The sequence below is a fragment of the Acinonyx jubatus genome, chromosome A1 (assembly GCF_027475565.1).
Source record: "Acinonyx jubatus isolate Ajub_Pintada_27869175 chromosome A1, VMU_Ajub_asm_v1.0, whole genome shotgun sequence".
NCBI classification, from domain to species: Eukaryota; Metazoa; Chordata; class Mammalia; order Carnivora; family Felidae; genus Acinonyx; species Acinonyx jubatus.
In genome coordinates this window covers 112,190,409-112,209,703 of record NC_069380.1, presented here as the reverse complement: position 1 = coordinate 112,209,703, position 19,295 = coordinate 112,190,409, and the positions used below count along the sequence as shown (strand labels likewise).

Here is a 19,295-nt window from a genome sequence, read left to right as displayed (position 1 = left end):
ACACACACACACACACACACAGTGTAAGAGAGAGGATGCTTTTAGTTATAACACAGAAAGAAAAGAGTTCTTAGGTCCTCTGTTTGAAGGGAAAAGAAAATGTCTCTTCTCAGGACGGGTTCCTTAGTTAAGATGCACCTTTTTATCATCTTTTCCTCTGTCCTTATCTGTCTGTGTCCCCATCCACTCCCGTCCCCCCCCCCTCCTTCCTAGGGCATACATGTTCAGCTGTCTGTGTCACTCAACTGCCTGTCTTATTCAGACACATGGCCATTGGGCCCCTTTGTTCAGCCTCCCATGAACACATCCAGTACCTCGATTGGAAAGCTGAAAATGGTGACAGAGCTTTTCCAAACTGTCATTCTTCTCTGTTTCCAGCAGAATTCTGTGGGCAGCATCTTCTGTTTTGTATTCTGTGCGGCTCTGTCGTCAGCTAGTAAACAAGCCCCTCCAGAGGTTGGGAGAGGGGGGGAGCAAGATGCATGCCCAGGTTACCATGGGGACAGACAAGCTGTAATAAATGTTTGGGATCTTAGCTTGACGAGGTTTTAGCAGTCTGGAGTAATTTCTTTGTCATTCATCCATTAAGTCACTGCTAATGAATCACTGGGAGTGTCTGCTCTTCAGATGAACCTCAGTTGAGCATGATTCAGGCAGAGAGCAGTCTTCAAAACAACAAGAAGACAGAAAACATTCATTAATTTGTCAACTTTTTGTAGGTTGAGCGGCCTCTTGTCTGTGGACGTTCCCTGGAGTCACCAGAGTGGACCACAAGTTCACATGACTGTTGTAAATGATGTCTTTGCTTGTCAGACTCACTGGGTAGGCTTCTTGCCTCCCAGAATCCTGCATGGCTCAGTGTCCCCAGAGGTTCTGCAAAGGGGGAAAGGGGAGCTCTAAGAGCCAACCACAGAGACCTCCACCCTGATATCCCTCTTCTTTAGAGGGTGAGAGTGTGCAGCTTGTCTGTTCTTATCAAAGTGCCACTTACCCTGAAAAAGGTATATAAAGGGTTCTCTCTCCCTATAGCTTCTCCACTAACTTCAGCATGGGAGGATGTGCCAAAGGTCACCAGGTTCTGCCATGTTTGCCAACACTGTAGGATTTGGAGACCATGATCTCCTAAAGGCCCTTCATGGTGCTGCTGCCACTCTGTCCACTTTTCCCACGTACCACCCCTGCTCCAACCTGCAGTGGCCCCAACAAATGCTTTAGTTCCCCCCAAACTTGCCTTGATTCCTCTGGGAAGAGAGCTACTTCCGAGCTGGAATGTTTTCTTCACCCTATTACCTGCCTTAAACCCATTTTCCATAGATACCTGTCTGTCAAGGAGCTCTCCCTACCCCCTGAAAGGCTGGGCAAGGTACCCACATCTCCCCTAACACACTGAACTTGCCCTTCTGTTGTCTGTCATCCTTATTGAGCTGTGAGCCCCTGGAGGGTAGGAATGTCTTCACGTTCACTCTGGAGATGCCGGCCTCTAGCCTGCACAGAACAGAAGCTCTACAGGTGTTAAGGGAATAAACCCAAGTGTGTGTCAGTCCCCTAGGCGCCTCTCAGGGACTCTGGGGCCAACCCACAAAATGGAACATTCCCTCATCTCAGCATCTCTGAGGGGGTAGCCCGTTCTGCTCTCACAGGAATTACAACCCTTTGCCAGTGAGCTTATGGGACATGCCCGCCGACGGCAAAAAGGCTTGATTCTGGATTTTAAAATCAATGTAGCTAATTAAACAGTAACTCAAACCGGAAAACAAGGTTAGAGAAGATTAAGATAATTAAAACATCACTACCTTAATTGAGACCAAGCAGTGAGCTTAAAAAATAAAATTAATGAAAAAAAAAATTACACGAAGCCTATAATTAACTTGCTTTGGAAGTCAGTGTTTTTCAGCTTAACAAATCTCTCTTTAAATTAATGTGTTCCTGTTCTTTTTTTCTTTGAAAATGGTTTTTGTAAAAATTGGTCAACGAATTGCTCGGACATGTGTCTTCTGCCACTTGACACTTGATTGGTCTTGGGAAATGGGCAGAGAGAGGGAATTAACCTCCCGTGGGCACCTGTCTGTGCCAGGTATGCTGTCCCGGAGAAGTCCTGCGGGTGCCCTGAGAGAAGCAGTGGAGGGCACTCAGGGCCCTGCCATCCTGTGGGGATCGCTGCATCCTGTCCCTCAGCCTGTGCTTGGAGAGAGAGAGAGAGAGAGAGAGACTCAAAGCACAGGCTCCAGAAATCATTAGCCCTTGACAAGGAAGCTTCTGGGCCTGCTCCCAGTTATCACGAACACTCAGCTCTCTCCCTACCTCCTCACCTGCACTCGTTCTCTGCGCCTTATGAAAGGGCCTCTCAAATGCTGCTTATTATTCTGATCTGTTATCGTTCCCTTTAGAAAGTGGAGCCACACGGCCCTGTCCAATGCGGGTGTCAGCTTCTTTCCAGAGTATTGCTGTGAGCCTTGGGGCTGCTTAGAAAAGCTCGCTTGGGAGACGGCGTTTAAAGGGAAATGACACACTCCTTGTACCACCCTCATCCCCTTTCCATCTCAGTGTGGCTGTTTTTCGGAAACAAAATGCCCCTTGGTGATTAAATGAATGCTGGCAGCTTGATTTATTACTGTTTTGTTGTTCTATGAAGTTCATTTACTCAAAATAATCCGCATCCATGTCTGAAGTATTCAGACCCTGGTAATTAATGTTTAGTAGACTTAATTTCTGTATGCAAATTGTTAGGTATGTGTATGGAGTTAAGTGACTCATTTTCGTTTATTGGTACTTTTTCGTTGGATTTCTTTGTAAAGAAATGCTGGCTTCAAGAATTGGGGGGGGGGGGCGGCGATCCGTAGTAGTTAGCCTAATGGTAGTGTCACGCATGGAAAGGCTACAGAAAGAAGACTGACCAGGACACTGGTCTGTTGACTTAGCTGGAGGGTTGCCGCATTCAGAGGGAGAGCGCAGAGGGCATGGTTCCCCGGAGCTGGGCACCTCCCCTTCTCGGGAAGCCCTGGGGCTGTGTGAGGTCCATGGGGGCAGTCCTGCATGGCCCGACCTGGGAAGCACCAGATTCTCTCACTGCCCCCTTCCTTTGACCCCTTGGCTTTCTTTATGCCCCAAGAACTCCCAAGAACATGGTGTCTGTGGGCTCCATACTTGGTGTGAGGTGGACCCCACAGTCAACCTTTCAGAGGAGATCCTAGGTGATTGTTTTGCTGCTGGCCTATGAATGCGAAGAGTTTGCATTCTGGAGTCGATGGGCCAAGTGTCAGATACCCTCCGCACCTCTCATCGGTGACTCCCCTTTAAGACGTTCATTTGTAAAACGGGCACATTAACAGCAGCCACCTCCTTGGGTGGTTTTGAGAATTAAATATGATAATCCAGTTATAGGGCTTAGTTCATTGCATGTCTGAAACAGTGGGTGTTAGCTCTTGTTCTTGTTTTTATGAAGACTTACGCCTCATTCTGGGGACCAGATGCACAAAAAATTAGCAAACACCTATGAGGTACTTAACATACACTAAGTTGGCTTTAAGGACTCACGAATATTAGCTCCTTCAACCCTCAAGATAACCAAACCAAGAGCAGGTGGTATAACCCTCACCATATAGAGGAGGCAGCTGAGGTATGAGTAAGCCGTATTCACCCTCGAAAACACCGGGTCTGGAGTCTGCTCTTGCAAACTATGCTCGGCTGACTTACTTCCTTCAAGATTGTACTGCCTGTCAACGGACATTGGTGTTTGTGCAGTTGGCTGCAAAAACAAAAAGAACCTCAAATTTGGCCACGAAGCTGGTCATGGAGTACTTCAGATTTGGATACCCACCCTCCTAGGGCAGCCTGTTAGTTTCCATCTCTGCGATACACTCCCATGAAAATCCCAAGGGCTCTGTAGCACTTAGCACCTATCAGGGAAGCACCTAGGCTGGCACCTTGGCTGGGGCTGCCAGTGGTCCGGTCCCCAAGTTCCTTGAGATCCCCGATGTCTTCCCTCATCCTGTGGTGGCTGGGCGTGTGAGAAGGAGCAGTGGAGGATTGCCATGGTCCGTCATTAGCAGTCATCTGGTAATCGTTCTTCAGGTTGGCTGCATTTTGCATGAGCCTGGGGAGGCAAGTCACAGTTGGCTGGACAGCCACCCTGGGGTTGGGAGTGGGAGACACTGCACGAGGAAAGAGCCAGTGGTCTGAGGCCATACCAGCCTCCTGGCTTCTCGTGTGGACATCCCCAGGACTGGGAGCCTTCCACCTGGGACCAGAAACTCCTGTTGTGAGTTTCTGGAAGGCCTTGGCTTGAAGGACTCCGGAAGCGGACACAAGCCTTGCTGCCATTGCTTCCCAGATGCAGCCCTCAGCTGAAGAGTTCAAAGTGAATGCCCTGTCGCTGGGGCTCGAATCAGCCTCTTTTATTCTTCCTGCACCTCGTTTCCCTCTGCTAAGCTTCAGGCAGCTGGGTGATCCCTTGGGGCGTAGGCTCTGTCAGATGACTCCCCTGGGACCAGGACCTGGGTCTCGTTGCTGGCCTGACTGGCCTAAAAATGCACCCTGCCTTGTGTTTAGAGCGGCTGGTGCTGCTGCAGCGGACGGAGCCGCCCTGAACTGTTCAAGCGGCAGAAACGCCTCTGGATGTTGTGTGTTCAGGTCCCTTGAGAAACTCCCAGCTGCTGTCTGAGGAAAATGGTGTGGAGGGTTCTGGGCCTGGGCGGGCTGAGAGGAACCGCGACTTCTCTAAGGGCAGGGGTCTCGTGGTGGCCGGGGGACCCGGCAGCTGTGGGCACGATGGCGTTTCTCATGGCAGTTTTGCTGTCCCTGCTCAGGATGCCAATTTGTTTAACCAAATGTTTGCATGGGAGGACACAGGGAGGCCTCGCCTCCGTGGGCTGAGGAGAAAGTTATGAAGGATTTACTGCCTAATAGCCGTAGGCCTGGAGCTGGGAGAAGGCACAATTGCTTTTGCTTTGTGGAGAATTCCCTGCGGCCTCTTCGCTGCCGTAATGAGCGTGCGCACCTCGGTGTGCGGGGCGCTGATTAGCCCGGGGCCCGCCGCTCAGCCTGTTCTGGAAAACGGTGCAGTTTTGGAACCGCTGTTTTGGGAGACCCTTTCTGGAGTGCCTTGGTCGACTCCACATCCCCTCTCCGCACACCGCCCCCCGCCCCCCCATCATTACCACCCACAGGCCACACTTACTGATCGGATCAAGTGCCCTGTGATGGTCCACCCATGGCAGTCTAGACTGCCTTTTGTAACTTCTCTTTCCCAAACTCTGCCCATCCTTCTGGATCCAGTTCACATATTAATGCTTCATTAATCCTTGCCCCAGAAATTGATCTCTGTTTTTCTCTGGAGCTCCGTTATCATTTTATATGCCCGTCATGGCCCTTATCTCATTCTGCCTCGCACAATAAATATTTATGTATAAGCTTTCTCCTTTCCTTATTATGTTGGAACTTTGCGTGGCGCAAAATGGTTTTGGGCCTCCTGAAGCTCTTCCCAAAATTTAACATGGGCTTATTGATGCACACAGTCCGTGTCGATTGAACTGAAGCCAAAAAAACTCTGTCCTCAAGGACTTTCTACGTGGTAGGAAATAAGTAAAGGTAGGCATGGATGAAGTCATAAGAAGCAATTGCAGACAGATAACCAAAGAGGGAAAAGGAGCTCTTAGTCCTTGGAGTATGTAAGATTCTAAAGGATTTTAAAAGTAATTCCTGCCCGACATGGAGATGCTGAAACTCCCCAAAGCACAAAGGAATCACTATCCTGATGCTGAAGCAGAACATGTGCAGTAGGCAGAGAATTCCCCTCGGTTTGGGTATTCATTCCAATCCCCATCAGCCTAAGAAAACCGCCCAGAGTGCAAACACGTGGTCTGTTTATTTCCCATTTGTTTATTTGAGTAGAAAGAGAAACTAAATTTCCTTAGAAGTCCTCACCCCCCCCCCCTCTTCTTGCTCTTTTTGCCTCAGCCCTGGACCCATCGAAAGACCCCTGCCTGAAGGTGAAGTGCAGCCCTCACAAAGTGTGTGTGACCCAGGACTACCAGACTGCCCTGTGTGTCAGCCGCAAGCACCTTCTCCCCAGGTAAGGCCGGGGGCCGGGAAGCACTCTCCGACTGACAGATCTGGGGGTACCCAATCTCTGAGTGGGGGACAGTGGGAGGGGGGAAGGAGAGCAGGCGTTTCTATCGCCATTTTGTATGGTATTTGGTGCCTCCAGTCATCCTGGGGTATGCATCTCAATTCTCCAACACAGATTTGCAAAAAATTTTAATACCTGCATTTATTTCAAATCAACTTTAACTCTGAGCCCTCATCTGAGCAGATGCACTGAAAATCCCTTCTTTGTCATTGTGGGGGCCATTCCTCCTTCAGGAATGACCCCAGAGATCCCGGAAGCTTAGAGCTAAGAAAACAGGTTCTGAGTCATTAGTCTCTTGCTTGTCACTGACATTGTCAGTGTTATAATCCTTTGAGGTTCCTCGGAGTCTGAGGGTTGTCTGCTTTCATGCCCAGATATATGGGCCGTGGGCATCTTCGCCAGTCGGGGTGCCCTGGTTTGGGGTTCTTCCTCCTCAGCACCACCACACCACCATTTCTCCTGAGAACACACCTTGCTGTTTTCTCAGGGTATAGTACTTGATCACCTTCTTCCCCAGCACGGAGGGAGGTCTCCCCACTCTTCTTTAAGATCTTTAAAGCTTTGCCTTTTTACCCCCAACCTCTCCCAGCTTTCTCCATCCAGTGGGAGAAAGCTTTTATAGAGGACAGAAAGAGCCTTTGAATTCAGTCTTCTTGGTGGGCCTTCAGTCCTACAAAAATACTCGGAGCAAGAACCAACATGTGCCCATGCATGACCGTATGTGCGTGTGTACACACACACACACGCACGGTGTTCTTTAACAGTGGGGTTGGGTTGGTGGGGATGGGAGAAAGGCATTTGCAGGGCCTGTTCTCCCTTCTTTCTGTACTGCTGTGCAATGGAGAGGTAGGTGTTCAGTCCATGGGCACTGGAGTCACCACACCTGTTTTGGACTTGGCAACGTGCTCTGCCATCCACCTGCGCTGGGCCATGACCTCAAGCAAAGGATGCAGCCTTTCTGGGACTCGATTCCCACTGAAGTGCATCTCCTGTGGCTTCTGCTCTTTAGCTCCGTTTCGACCATGGGACCATGCCGGCTGGGTCCTTTCCCTTCCTGCAGTTCTTGAAGTCTGAGCAATGCTGGTCCCATTGGCTGCTCCTTTTGCAAAGTGTTTTAATTTCCCTCCATTCCCTAAGTGGTTTCCTCCTAAACTGCCTGGGAAGCTCCATCATGGTCCAGCAGAGAAACTCCCTGGAGCAGAGCCCTCAACCTCTCTGCCTCTGCAAACCTGGCCCCTACAGCTACAGATCCAGCCTGGTGGTCACCTAAAAACAGTAACCCTTTGTCTCCATAAGACTGAGATGCAAGATTTAATGTGTTTTACTCGTTGCTCCAGACTGGAGTATTCTCCCTGGAAGTAAAGATGGATCTCACTCCCAAACCCTAGCACACGCCATGCATTGTGCTCAGCACCACATCCTTGAATTCTTCCTGCCCTTTTGCCAAGTTGGGATTTATTTTTGTCTCCACTCTAAAAACGAGGGGAGTGAGACAGAGCAGCATTAGTAATTGGCTTATACATCTAGGAAGTGGCAGCCATGTTTCAAACCCTGGACCGTCCGGCTCCAAAACTCCTCTTTTCTGTTACTACCGTGTGTCGGCCTCTCCCTTCATCCTGTCCTTGTCTCTCCATTCATTCACTGTCATTTAACAGAAAGATACCGAGCACCTACAATGTGCCAGGCTTGTGTTACACACTGAAGCTACATACTTTCCTACCCTCAAGGAAAATTAAGTTCACTATGGAGTGGGATGTTAAAAAAAAAAAAATTGTTGTTGTCACTAGAAGTTTTCCAGGCAGACATGCCCTGAGAAAACTATCCTAGAGTTTCCTGCTGCACGTGATTTCTTCCTTCTCTGAAGGGTGTAAGAGGGGGCCTCTTTTGCTGCAAATAGCTAAATACCCTTTTTGAGATAGTGCTCTAGATTTTAACCATCTGGTTGTATATGTGTGTATATGGATGTGCAACATGGATAGACCATTGCCTGTTTCCTCCTGGAATATAGCCCCTCTGAAAGTGCCGGACAGGAGATGGTCAGCATTAAGCTCAAATCTGTGCAAGATGGAGGCTGCAACCATATTGGTATTCAGGCCTATCCAGGTGTAGGTTGTGTGTGTCTGGGCGTGCCTTGTTTCTTTGTTGGGAGCACCACCACTTGTTTGCTTGTGTGGAAAGCATAATCCTCATCTCCCTCATATTCTGGTGGCCACAGGATTACAGTGACTAAGCGCATGGATTTGGGAATGAGACCAACCAGGGTTCCTTTCCCAGGCTGGCTACTGCCTTGCTCTGTGACCTTGGCATGTACTTTACCTTTCAGAATTTGTGCTTCATCGTCTGTAAAATGGATTTAATGAAAATACTTACCCATTCCTCTTTCCTGTTTATTGGGGTGCATCCTCTCATGATTGTTTTTTTATTAATGTTCATTTATTTATTTTGTGAGACAGAGAGTGCGCATGCATGCAGGAAGGGCAGAGAAGGGGAGAGAGAGAGAATACCAAGCAGGCCCTGCACTGTCAGTGCCCAAGAGCCCAATGCGGGGCTCAAACTCACGGACCAAACCTTGATATCATGACCTGAGCAGAAATCAATACTCCGACTCTTAACCCTTTGACTGACTGAGCCACCCAGGTGCCGCCCACTAGTGACTCTTAAAGAGACCTTATGGGTAGCAATTGTTGCTAATCCTTGCAGGGGCTCTTTTGTGCGTGTCCTTGTGTGAGAGTTCAGTGACACGCACTTGTGTAAGGCATATAGTCTAGTGTCACATAATGATGGCTGGTCTGCCACTTGCTAAAACAATTATGATGATGGTTATTACGTCATTCGTTTTGGAAGGTCAGCCAGGAAACCCCACAGTTGCATGTTTCTAAGAAGAAGGTAGCTCCCTCCAGGTGCCTGGCTCCTTCCTCTGGTGACTCTGCCTGCTTGTCCTTCCTTCTCGGGGAAGCCGTGAGGTTTAGCATGAGCATTACAGTGTCATTTCTGCCGCCCTCTTTGTGATTCACAGCAGGTAAGGGCTAAGAAGATGGCTGCATTCCTGATGATAGGGACCTTTTGTTCACTGGAAAAACAGCCCAAAGAGGAGGCTGTGATTGAGGCAGCGCGCCCACTCCCCTTATCCGGATTTGGGAGGTGGTCTGAGCCAGGAAGGCTCTGCAGTGGTGTTCACTGCCGTTGTGGGTCCAACCTCCCCACCTCCCTCCCACAGACTGAATACCTCGGCCCGCCATATCAGTCGAGCACATACCTCTTCTTGGGGTCTTGGACACCTTCCCAGATGAAACATCTGTCCTGCCACATTATACTTCAGGGGTCCCCTCTGACCAAGGAGACAGTGTTGACGACTCTATTTATTCATCAATCAGGGAAGTAATCTTTCTCTCTGAGAAACATCTGTAGACAATCCCATCAGCCAGTCTGGCCTCTGCAGCAGCTCAAGAGGCAAATCCCACCTGCCAGATCGTCAGCACTATACACACATGGAGAGGCGGCTGGGCCAGCCTCAGGCTGATTACGAGGCTGCACACTTAGGCTGTCTTGTCACATCGATTGAGACAGAGGACAGTGAGCGCATCAGTGAGAGAATTTCATTAGCTTTCCTTGCCCATCGAGATGGAGTGAGTGGAGAAGCTGTTTGACATACGCACATTTGTGACCACTGAACATCTGGGCAGACGGGCGAGAATTCTGGTGGGGTGCCACGTGGGGTCTCCCTTTGCTGGAATTCTCCTTTATTAGGGTAGTATTTACATTTGGGTTTGCATCTGGTTTCATCTAGAGGCTTCACATAATCTCACATTCTCTTTGGAGAATTCTGCTTGGAAGTTCTTTGCTTCATCTTTTCTTGTGTCGAGCCACCGTGAGTGGGCTCGGGAGCGGGTGAATTCTCGGTAGTGTTGTTCACCTTTCAGGTTTTCTGAAGGGGCCATTTAAGTGCCACAGAGCACTGTGAAGGCTTCCTGGGATTGGGAAGCCATCTCTTAAGTGATTTTTTTTAAATATCTGAATTAATTTTTAATATGATGATATTCGATGCTTATTACAGGAGACACTAACAATACAGAAGAGTAAAAAGAAACAAGAAATAGGCAATGTTCACATCAGTTAAAAACAGTAATTAAACATCCCAGCACATTTCCATCCATTCTTTTTTCTAGTCTTAGGTTTTATCTGTTGGTTCATTTTTGTTAAAACTTGGTCATCATGTCATGTTTATCCTATATAGAAAAATTTGTATTAGGCTTTCTTCAGTTGATTTTTATAAGTGAGTATTTTATGATATGACAAATCTTTGTAGATACAATTTTTAAAAAACTTTGATGTTTATTTTTGAGAGACAGAGACAGAGCATGAATGGGGGAGGGTCAGAGAGAGACGCACACACAGAATCCGAAGCAGGCTCCAGGCTCTGAGCCGTCAGAACAGAGCCTGATGCGGGGCTCGAACCCACGAACTGTGAGATCGTGATCTGAGCTGAGGTTGGATGCTCAACCAACTGAGCCACCCAGGTGCCCCTGTAGTTACAAATTTTAAAGATTGTATAACATAGTATATAAAATATGAACTTGGGGAGTGCCTTGGTGGCTCCATTGGTTGAGCGTCTGACTCTTGGTTTCATCTCGGGTCATGATCCCAGGGTTGTGGGACCGAGCACTACATCAGGGTCTGCACTGAGCATGGAGCCTGCTTAGGATTTTCTGTCTCAGTAAGAGCTAAGAATATCAAACTTTTAGAAGAAAACAGGAGTAGTAACCTTGGGTCTGACAAAGATTTCTTTGGACACGAAAAAGCATGAACTATAAAAGCAAGAAAATAATAGTAAAATCAGCCAATTGGATTTCATCAAAATTTAAAACTTGATCTTCAAAAGACACTGTTACAATAATAAAAGGAATAAAAGGACAAGCCACACCAAGAGAAAATATTTACAAAACACAGGTTTGACAAAAGGTTTGTATCTGGATTATGCACTGAAAGCATATGTCCATTCTAAGACTCAACCATGAATATTCGTAGCAGCTTTACTTGTAATAGCCAAGAGCTGGAAGCAACCCAAATGTCTATCAACAGGTGAATGGATGAACAAATTGTGGTACATCTATACAATGGATTACTACTCAGCAATAAAAAGACGGGGGGCCTGGGTGGCTCAATCAATTAAGCGTCTGACCGGCTCAGGTCATGATCTCACAGTTCGTGAGTTCAAGCTCCCCACTGGGCTCTGTACTGATGGCTCAGAGCGTGGAGCCTGCTGTGGATTCTGTGTCTCCCTCTCTCCCCCTCCCCCACTCGATATCTGTCTCTCAAAAATAAATAAACATGAAAAAAAGTTAAAGAAATAGGCTATTGATGCATCCATCAGTATGGATAAATTTCATCATAACTATGCTAAGTGGAAGAACACAGACCAAAAAAAGGAGTATATCCTGTATGATTTCTATTTACCTATACTTCTTGAGTATGCAAGCTAATCTTTGGTGACAGAAAGCAGATCACTGGTTGTCCGGGGGAGCAGGTCAGTGGGTGTCCGAGCCATCATTAAGACTAGATAATGCAGAATGGATCCTTAGGGAAATAGTCACACTCTGTTCTTCGATACCAAAGATCCTACCGGCAAAAGGACTCATTAGGGGAAAAAGAGTTTTTATGCAACCGTGTGTCATTCTTCCTGACTCAGGTTTTAGAAATACTGTCTTAGGCTTTCTTAAAGAAAACACCCTCGTGGGAAACGGGGGGATGGACAGAAAGTCATACAAGCCACAGAGGGCTCTGCTCTCAGGGATTCACTGCCAGTCAAGATGGCTAGTTCTGATTTATTGCTCTGGGTGGGCGGGAGCTAGGGGTGGGATTCTCCCTACAGAGCGGTGAACATTGATTTTACCTCTCTGTTGCCATTGATTTTCATTTGGAGAATGGAAAATTGAAGCATTTGTTTTAAGCCTTGCAGACAAGCCACATTCTCGAATTCTGCAAGCGTATTGTGAACCGGAGGAAAGGGTGTCACGATGGGGCTTAGCATATCTGAGCATACCCTTGGAAGCCTTCTGGGAGCAGTGGGAACTAATCTGGTTTTAAACAAGGAGCCGACGGCCAGTCTTCCCAGTGGGCTAGGCCTCTCTAACGTAATGGCCCTTTATCTCCGCTTCCTAATTATCTGGAATAACAACGAATTCTCGGCACCAGCGAAGAATTCTGATTGAGTCAAGACTCATGGTGCTGTAGACCAATCTGAGAGCTTTCTGTTTTTTATGTGAACTTGGAAAAAGAGAATCAAAGTGTTTGAGGTCAGAGAGAAGTACATGACAGAATGTGCCTCAAATACCAAACTCTCAGAGGACATTTGAAAGGATGATGGTTATTTCATCTCAGTTTTGTTTTACAACAAAGCACTGCCTCCTGCTACAGGGGCTTTGAGCGGGTTGATTATACATATGCATATCTCTCTTGGTTTGGAAGACACATGGTCATGTAGAAAGTGGGTGATTCCTAGGTGTCTGAGTGGCATTCTGGTACTTTCACAACTCAAGGCATGGCCAGTTTCCAGAGTGTGATCATGTTCATATTCCTTATTACGATTTTTATCTTTATATAGCTCACACTTTTTTCCTAGGGGGCCTTGTGTTCTCTTTTAACCTTGAGGGATCTTCATTTTCCCTGCTCTGGGCCTGAGTAAAGTCCTGATGAGGGATTGGTGCCATTTCTAGGCAATTGGTGGAATTTACGCAGCTGAGTTTTGGGTTTGGGCCCACTTCTGAATCAGCCACCTTTAATAAACAGGAACCATCACCGTGATCTCTTTACCTCTGGTCACTGAGGAAAACAAAGGGGGAGAGAGGTTGGTTCCAGAAATGCCACTTCTTAACCACCCACCACGTTAGACACACTTTGCAGAAGGAGTTTTGCTGACTTCTCACAGTTACCTTCTCCGTTCCTTTGTTTTCCTCTCTGAAATTGAGAGTATTGATTACACGAGCTTGACGACAAGAGCAGCAGAGAGTAAAAAGCAATTCATAATGGAGATGGGAGTAATTGTGTAGAATTTTTAGTCCTTGGAACAAAGGGGACTCAGCGAGAGGCAGATCTTACTTTGGGAGGCAGATTCACTAGGCGAGTTTTATAAATACATTAAAATCGTGATTGTCAATAAAATTTACCAGACTCAAATTTTGCCCTGCCTTGTCAATAAAATTTACCAGACTCAAATTTTGCCCTGCCTTTTTTTTTTTTTTTTTTAAAACTCTGCTGCCAATGCCAACACAGGTTGTACCTAAAGATGGTGGGCGGGTAAGGGCAGTGACCGGGTGATCTCTCCCAGAGAGTCTGATGGCATCCTGGCTGGCTGGACACTTGTTTCTAGGTGTGACTCTTAAGGACCAGAGCCTCTGCCCTGCCAGAGCCCTCTCTGGCACCTGCCACCGGCTTGTCACCTTTCCCTCCCAGGTTGTGCTGCTTGAGAAGCCCCCTTTCCAGAGAGGGTAGTTCGTATTTCCAGGTATTTCCTGGAATACCCAATGTGCTGAATCACTGTCTTTTTTTTTTTTTTAAGCCATGTCTATCTGTGGGAGATTGGAAACGTTTTATGGTTAAATTCTTAAATTCCCAGAATGTGCATCACGTACAAAGTTGCTGGAAAGCTAGAAAGCCAAGAGTCTGTGGTGCTGGGAATGTCTGTTCACAGGGTCAGGGACTGATGATAAAACCTCCCTCTCCGTTCCTCCCTCTTTCTCTTGTTAGAAAGCCTAAGTGCATTACCCTGCTGTGTGGTTCTCCCTCGGATGATGGGCTCAGTTGCTCTGTTTATTGGTGTCTCCGTCTGTTAAGAAATGTACAGAGAGGCATATTTCATGCCTCAGATTTAAGTGGATTAGAAAGAGGAGATTGAGGTGGATGTGCTGGTTTTGAAGAGGTAATCACTAGGTGTGATTTCCAACAGGGCTCAGGGTGTGCCAAGCAGGTGTGAAGCATTACATTAGCTGGTCCCTAAACACTAGGAAACAGAAGAGCTCAAGCCCCCCCTGCAAGTTGCTGAAGGTGTTACGTTACCCACACGTTCTGGGGGCCCTTTATAGTATCCAGAGAGAGGAGTATCCAGGTATCTGAGGCAGGGGAGCAAGGCCTATGTGACCTCTCACAAAATACATCATCTTTTATGAAAGGGGTCAGATTGAATTTCCCACTTACACAAACTTCTGCTTTAATTTTCTGAAATATCTTTCCTTTGACTTTGTTATTAAATCTGCTGTGGCCCTGCTTGCTGTTCTGCCTAAACTCATCAAGATCCCAATTCACAGGTTTTCCAGTTTAGACATTTTATATCAGATTAATTCAACCAATGAACCATGAAAGACATTCTTTAAGGATATCAGGCACCACAGTAGGGCCCATCTGGGGCACTGATCATGCAGGTTCTGGAGCCAGAAAATGGACTCAGGATGATTTAGATGGGCATCCAAGGCTATCTTTAGAAGTACTTTTGTTTTAAATAGAATGTTCTCAGGCTAATGTCCTGTCTTTAATGTTCCTCATGGAGGGGGTGGGCAGAGGGCAGGGCCCTCCGAGCGCAGAGGGACAGGAGAGATGAAAGTTAATTAGTTTAGGGACCTTGGTACCTTTCCAAGGTACTCTCTTAAATGATGTTTTTAACGGGCACACACTGAAATGCATGCGGCTGTATTACTGAGTTGGGAAAGGGCCTTCTTCCAGCCAGCCTTGCTCATGATCTTGCCACAGCTGGAGGTGCTGGTGTATCCTGCTTTCCACTGAACCACAAGTCCTGCTTTTCATTACCTGATGGGAGGGAGAAGGCCCTGGCTCAGACCTTCCATGGCTATGAGTATCTCCCAAGTGGAAGGCAAGATGACAGGGCTCTGGTCCAGCCTGGAATTAAGAGTCTTCCTCTCGGCAGATGCCAAGGGAGGCCATCTGTGAGTATAGTGATGGTGATAAAGGGCTTTAGGACTTGTCATAATTTTGGCAGGATTAGCCCTCAGAAGACAGCTCACATAAACCAGTCATGGTGGGCTAAAGGTCATTAACTCAGAATCCACTAAGTTGGTGTCTGTGATAATTTCTGGATTCAACAAATATTTATGGTGCCTTCTGTATGCCAGATGCTGCTATGCGTTTGGAATAATGTGACGAATGGACATAATCTAGCCTTGTAGAGAGTAAAGTCTATAGGAAAAGGTAGCTAAAAAGAAATTAAGTATCTGATAAATTGTCCTAAGCACCAAGTGGGATAAGAGCAGAGTGTTATAACAGAATCCCTTTCGTTGGTTGCGCCATCTTGGGTGGGTGAAAGGTGATAGGTTCCAGGTGGTCACAGGGTAGGGAGAAGTGTCCTCAGAGGAGGGAACAGCCTTTGCAGAGACCCTGAATCAGGGAAGGGAATGGGACTTGGTATCCTAAAGAAAGGAAGAGGACGGAGGCCTGTGCTGTAGGTAGGCAGTGACCAAGGGGAGCATGGCTGCCTGAGACTAGAAGGGGTAGCGGGACCAGAGCCTGTGGAGCCTTGAAAGCCACGGGACAGATTTGGCTCTCAGACCAGGTGACAAGGGACATCTTGTGTGGCTTTAAGTTGGAGAGTGACAGAATTGTGTGCCTTAGGATGGACTGAGTTTTCTTGAATTCTCATTTTTTAAAGCCACATTGTATACTCTGTGAAAAAAGCTGGGGGCCCTGCCTGTCTACGTGTGTTCACATGAAGACTCTGAAGATCTCATCGAAGCTTGTGGCCTAGGAGAGGACATTAGCGGCAAAGATGTATATAATCTAAGCCAGAAAAGAAAAAGTGTGACGGAGTAAAGTTAAAGTTCCAAGAAGGGGGTGACCGTTTCCAGCTGCAGTGGGGCTGGACATGGGTGGGAGACGGAGAAGGGGCAGGATTCACTAGCAGAATTTACTAGTATTCCTAGTGGTTTAAGAGCCTGTGAGGTCACCGTGGCTCACGCACACTGTGAGTCTCTCAGTGTCGCACAGCCGTTATGTGGCAGAGGTGGGGGGCCAGGGCAAGGCTGCCCCGAAGCCCATCTTTCTGCCCTCTGCCCTCGAGACACTTGTCTGCACTAAATCTCCATTTCCTTAGCAAATGCTGACTTTCAAACTAGCCCAGGGCACAGTGATAAGGAAAGCGGTAGGCGTAGTGCTGGCTCATAGTCGGGGCTCAATTAAAGTCCATCTCCTTTCTGAGTCTCCACTTCCTCACTGAATCTAGATAGAGGATCAGTCCTCCAAGCCTCACAGAGTTGCTCAGGCCTACATGAGCTCACGCGTGCAAAGGCCCTGCTGTTTTTAGTGTTCTGGATGGAGTCAGTTGTCATGATTAGTAGGTTCCCTACTGCCGGGGTGCCTACTTGCTCCTTGTGATGCTCACCTCTGTTACTTGCACTGCCCGCACTCCTTCTGGAGCATGAGCTCAGGTCCTGGCACATGTTCATGACCTATTAAAGGGATAAATGCGTCAGTTAAGTTGAGAAGGAAGCCGGGGATGCAGGGCCAGGCTGGTGTCTTTAATGAGGAGCTCGGATCGGTCAGTGAGTCGCAAAGCGATGCTCCAAGTCAGGCGAGGGTTGTCTATGTTGTACCACATTCTTGAACTCCTGGGAAGTGCTCAGAATGTCCCTGTGAACCCCCCTACAGGGAAACAGGAGGCAATGTGTCAGTCTGGTGTGAAAGTGGCCCTGTTCTTGGCAAGGAACAATGTAGTCCAGACTCTGCACTCTGTCCTGACCTGGTGGCCTGCTCCTGTGGTGCCCTGTCTCTTTGCCCGTCCCGTCTCTGTCCTAAGAGATTGGACACAGCTAAAGGTCAGCGGCTTGGCCTTGGAGGTATTAAGATGTCATGTGTCTCATTGAGCTCCTGAGTCTCTCAGAGCTGGAGGTTTGTTCTTGAGAGTGCTTCAGAACGGCCTTTGATTCTGCCTTAGGGAAGGAAGGAGCACATACTGGGCATCCACTCTGGCAGCTGTTGGGAGCAAGGCCTGCCTAGATTGGCACTCCTCCCCTGCAGCTCCCCTGAGACTGGCTTAAATTCATCCTTCTGGTTCATCCAGGAGGCTTGCAGGCTCCAGAATCTCTTCTCTATGAGGTCTGACCCCTCCACCCCTCGGGCCATGGGACTGGCCCTTCCGCCTTCAGAACAAGACTGAGCAGGGCTGTGTGTGGCCCATGTTGCTTGCTCAGCAAGAAGGAAGCCTGGGAAGGCAGCAGGCAGCCTTCTTTTGGGTCCTTCTCCGACCTGGGGCGAAGCCTGGTGCAGAGGGGCTGGGCAGTGAGCTACTCACCTGCTGGGAGGAGCTGCTGCTCTCCAGTGTGAGCCCACACTGACCTGCTCACCGACAGGAACACATCGGGGTGATGTTTGATTTCCTCCTGATCTGTCCACTCTTCAACTTTACCAGTTTCTCCATGTGCCACGTTTTCACCTGGTATTCTGGGGCAGCGATGGTTTGTTGCTCTTCATGACTCGGTCGATTACTTGTGCACCTTTGGTGGTGTGGCCAAACACTTGGCTTCAGAGCAGTACGTGGTAGAAACCTGCAGGGTGGAAGGTTGGGGTAAGGGGATAGTGGTCCCGGCAAGGTGCTGTCGATGGCCGTGTAAGTCGGTGCCACATTTCTGGTGGGCATTTTGGCCTCATTGACCCCATGGTTCCATTTTGGAAAAATCTGTCTCATGGATATAAAGAGAGATGCACATTAAGATTTATATCCGAGAGTATTCAGTGCTCTCGATGACAATATTGCAGAAATGGAACAACCTCCTCACTGTACAGCCATAGAGGAGTGCTTACACAAATCGTCATGTGCCTTCTGTGGAACCCCCTGCCTCTAGGTGACCTCTGACCATTAAGAGCCTCCTTCCCCAGCCTTCTCAGACAGACGATGTGTCTCTGTACTGCTCTCATTCACTGTATGAGGCATCTTGCTTACAGTGAGTTGAAAGTTTTTTTCTGTTGGTGACTTCTGCACGTTGGTCCAGGTTCTGCTGTGGAATAGCATTGGGACGTGCTGATTCACGCTTCCCCGTGCCAACCCATTCTGGAGCATCGTGTCTGTGCATGGAAACAGCTGGGAACCTGACTGAGGAGAGCTCAGTGACTGGTGATAAAAAGCTGCAGGACACATCCAAGGGATTTGGAAGAAGGGGTAGCATGTCTGAAATACCCTCAGAGGGAGGTGGTATTTGAGTGGGCGCTTGCAGAAGGGTGGGACAGTTGTGGCAGGGGAAGATCAGCGTTAGAAAACACCCAAGCCTGTGGAGTTAGCCTTAGTTCCTGGCCACCTGTCCGGAACGTTCCCCTCCAGTGAAGGCCACAGAGCCTTGTCAAGGCTCCAGCTTCTGTCCTGTGACACTGGGAAGAGAGCTTTCAGGTTGGGGGCTCGTCGCGATGCTTGGTGTGGCTGTTTCTGCCTCCTGCAGTGCTTTTGGAGGACGGCCGCTTTTGATGGTGTGAGGGTGATGGCGTCCATCTCCTCGAACACCATGAGCCTGTCAGCTTCCTGTCTGTCTCTGGGCCTGACTTGGAAAGAGCAGTGTCCCGGATGCAGTGCGGTCTACCCACACTGGCTTCATTTTGCTAGCTTGTTCTTCCTAAGGTGGATCCTCCACAGCCATCCCAGAACAGGGTGCTTTGCTGCTGGTGACTCTAAAACAAATGTGGATATTCTCTCTCTCTCTCTCTCTCTTGCACATGCCCATAATAATTGTCTCCCAGGAATGCAAGCACATGTTTTCACAGCTTATAGCCGTGGAGCCGAAGGTGAAAGGGCACACGCTTCCCCTCACCCTTGTGTGCACACCTGAGCTCACACTTAGCCGGAAGCTGTGTTAGCACAACCCTCAGTTGTTCCGGCCCCTCCTGCAAAGGCTCAGGATTATAAATGCTCAAGCAGGGAGGCCAAATGAAATTCTCAGCTTCGGTCTTGCTTGATTATCATTTGATTTTTTCCAATTAGCATGTCCATTGCTAAAGATTTCCACTAAGATCTCAGGGCTGGAAAGGGACCTCTCTTTATGGGGCCAGCAAACGTAGGAGAGCAGTAAAACAAGAAATCAAACAGGGCTGCCAAAGGTCACTGGCTAATAGTCACAGTTTCTTTTCTGCCCCCTTTTAGGAAGAAATAGATTTTTTTAAGCGAGTACACCGCTATCCATTATCC

The 19,295-nt window shown here is 48.1% G+C and overlaps 1 protein-coding gene across 1 annotated transcript in view; it reads left to right on the top strand.

The window, feature by feature from the left end:
* Window positions 1-19,295, top strand: part of SPOCK1 (SPARC (osteonectin), cwcv and kazal like domains proteoglycan 1) — a 515,798-nt gene that overhangs the window by 350,857 nt on the left and 145,646 nt on the right. The window contains exon 4 of the mRNA XM_027076628.2: window positions 5,956-6,070. Coding sequence (XP_026932429.1) covers window positions 5,956-6,070 — 115 coding nt within the window. The remainder of the gene's footprint in view (window positions 1-5,955; window positions 6,071-19,295) is intronic.